The following is a 1,424-nucleotide window of genomic DNA, read 5'->3' on the forward strand; positions in this document are numbered from 1 at the left end:
ATCCATAACAATGCAAGTATTAATATAATGGGGCAAATTCCTGAAGAAAGCTAGTCTTTTTCTCTTTCCCAAGTTCTGGGGTCCAATGTAATCCTAACCAAAACCTCTACTAACAAAATCAAGATTCCAGCCTACACAGCTTTCTCTCCTCAGTTCTTGGGTCCGTCAGGAACAGACTTCAGACCCCTCTAATCAATTTCATACTCTTTGCCTCTTGTTTGGAATTGTCCAAACCAGAAGCTAAGATGTTACACATTTGAGTAGCATTCCTGTTCTAGGGTTTCTCCCCTAGAATAGGGTCAGAACTGAACCAGATTATAGCACCATCTGCTAGTCCATTTATCCATGGCATTCAGCCATTTTTCCTGACACAGGCAAGAGACTTCAGAAAAACAAGACCTATTTTCTCCCTTATACAAAAAAGAATTTTATTCCTTCTGCTATACTATATCATTTAATGAACATGAAATAAGAGAAAAGGTAAATAAGAAGGCCTCATAATTCAGAAGAAATTGATTTACTATGAAGTTGATTTCAGTTTCAGGTTTAACTGTTTTCCCTCCTACTTTTTCTTTTATTTTCAGGATCTCTTGGTTATAAACTCTTCTCCATCTGGTGCTGCAACAATGAGTGGGAAATCCCTGCTCTTAAAGGTCATTCTCTTGGGTGACGGTGGAGTTGGGAAAAGCTCACTCATGAACCGTTATGTAACCAATAAATTTGACTCCCAGGCTTTTCACACCATAGGGGTAGAGTTCTTAAATCGAGATTTGGAGGTAGATGGACGTTTTGTAACTCTCCAGATCTGGGACACTGCAGGGCAGGAACGTTTCAAGAGCCTTAGGACACCCTTCTACAGGGGAGCAGACTGCTGCCTCTTGACCTTCAGCGTGGATGACCGGCAGAGCTTTGAGAACCTGGGTAATTGGCAGAAAGAATTCATCTACTACGCAGATGTGAAAGACCCTGAGCACTTCCCCTTTGTAGTTCTGGGGAACAAAGTAGACAAAGAGGATAGGCAAGTGACTACTGAGGAGGCGCAGTCCTGGTGCATGGAGAATGGAGATTACCCTTATCTAGAAACAAGTGCCAAAGATGATACTAATGTGACAGTGGCCTTTGAAGAAGCTGTCAGACAGGTGTTGGCTGTAGAGGAACAACTGGAGCATTGCATGTTAGGTCACACTATTGACTTGAACAGTGGTTCCAAAGCAGGATCTTCATGCTGTTAAAAGTAGGAAGCCGTTTTAAAATGTGCCCCAAATTGATCAGTCAGTAGTGTGAGAATCACTGTGCCCCTCTATTAGTGCACACACATACAAAAGGATAAGAGATAAGTTTCTGATGTGAACCAGAGCCTTTCAAGTTGAAGTTGTAGAGTGATTTAAAGAAAAAAAAAAAAAAAAAGCTTTATCAAGCCAACT

General features: G+C 41.2%; 1 protein-coding gene across 1 annotated transcript; it reads left to right on the forward strand.

Moving 5' to 3' along the window:
- The first annotated feature begins 589 nt into the window (after positions 1-589).
- On the forward strand, positions 590-1,400 carry RAB9B (RAB9B, member RAS oncogene family). Its single transcript, XM_010847297.1, has one exon. The coding sequence runs from the start codon at positions 627-629 to the stop codon at positions 1,230-1,232; it is 606 nt and encodes a 201-aa protein (XP_010845599.1). The 5' UTR covers positions 590-626; the 3' UTR covers positions 1,233-1,400.
- The last annotated feature ends 24 nt before the right edge of the window (positions 1,401-1,424 follow it).

This window comes from Bison bison, unplaced genomic scaffold, assembly GCF_000754665.1.
Source record: "Bison bison bison isolate TAMUID 2011002044 unplaced genomic scaffold, Bison_UMD1.0 scf7180017849533, whole genome shotgun sequence".
In the NCBI taxonomy this organism is placed as follows: Eukaryota; Metazoa; Chordata; class Mammalia; order Artiodactyla; family Bovidae; genus Bison; species Bison bison.

What these genes read in the sequence shown, in the direction of transcription:
- RAB9B (XM_010847297.1), top strand. Translation starts at nt 627, where the DNA reads ATGAGTGGGAAATCCCTGCTCTTAAAGGTCATTCTCTTGGGTGACGGT.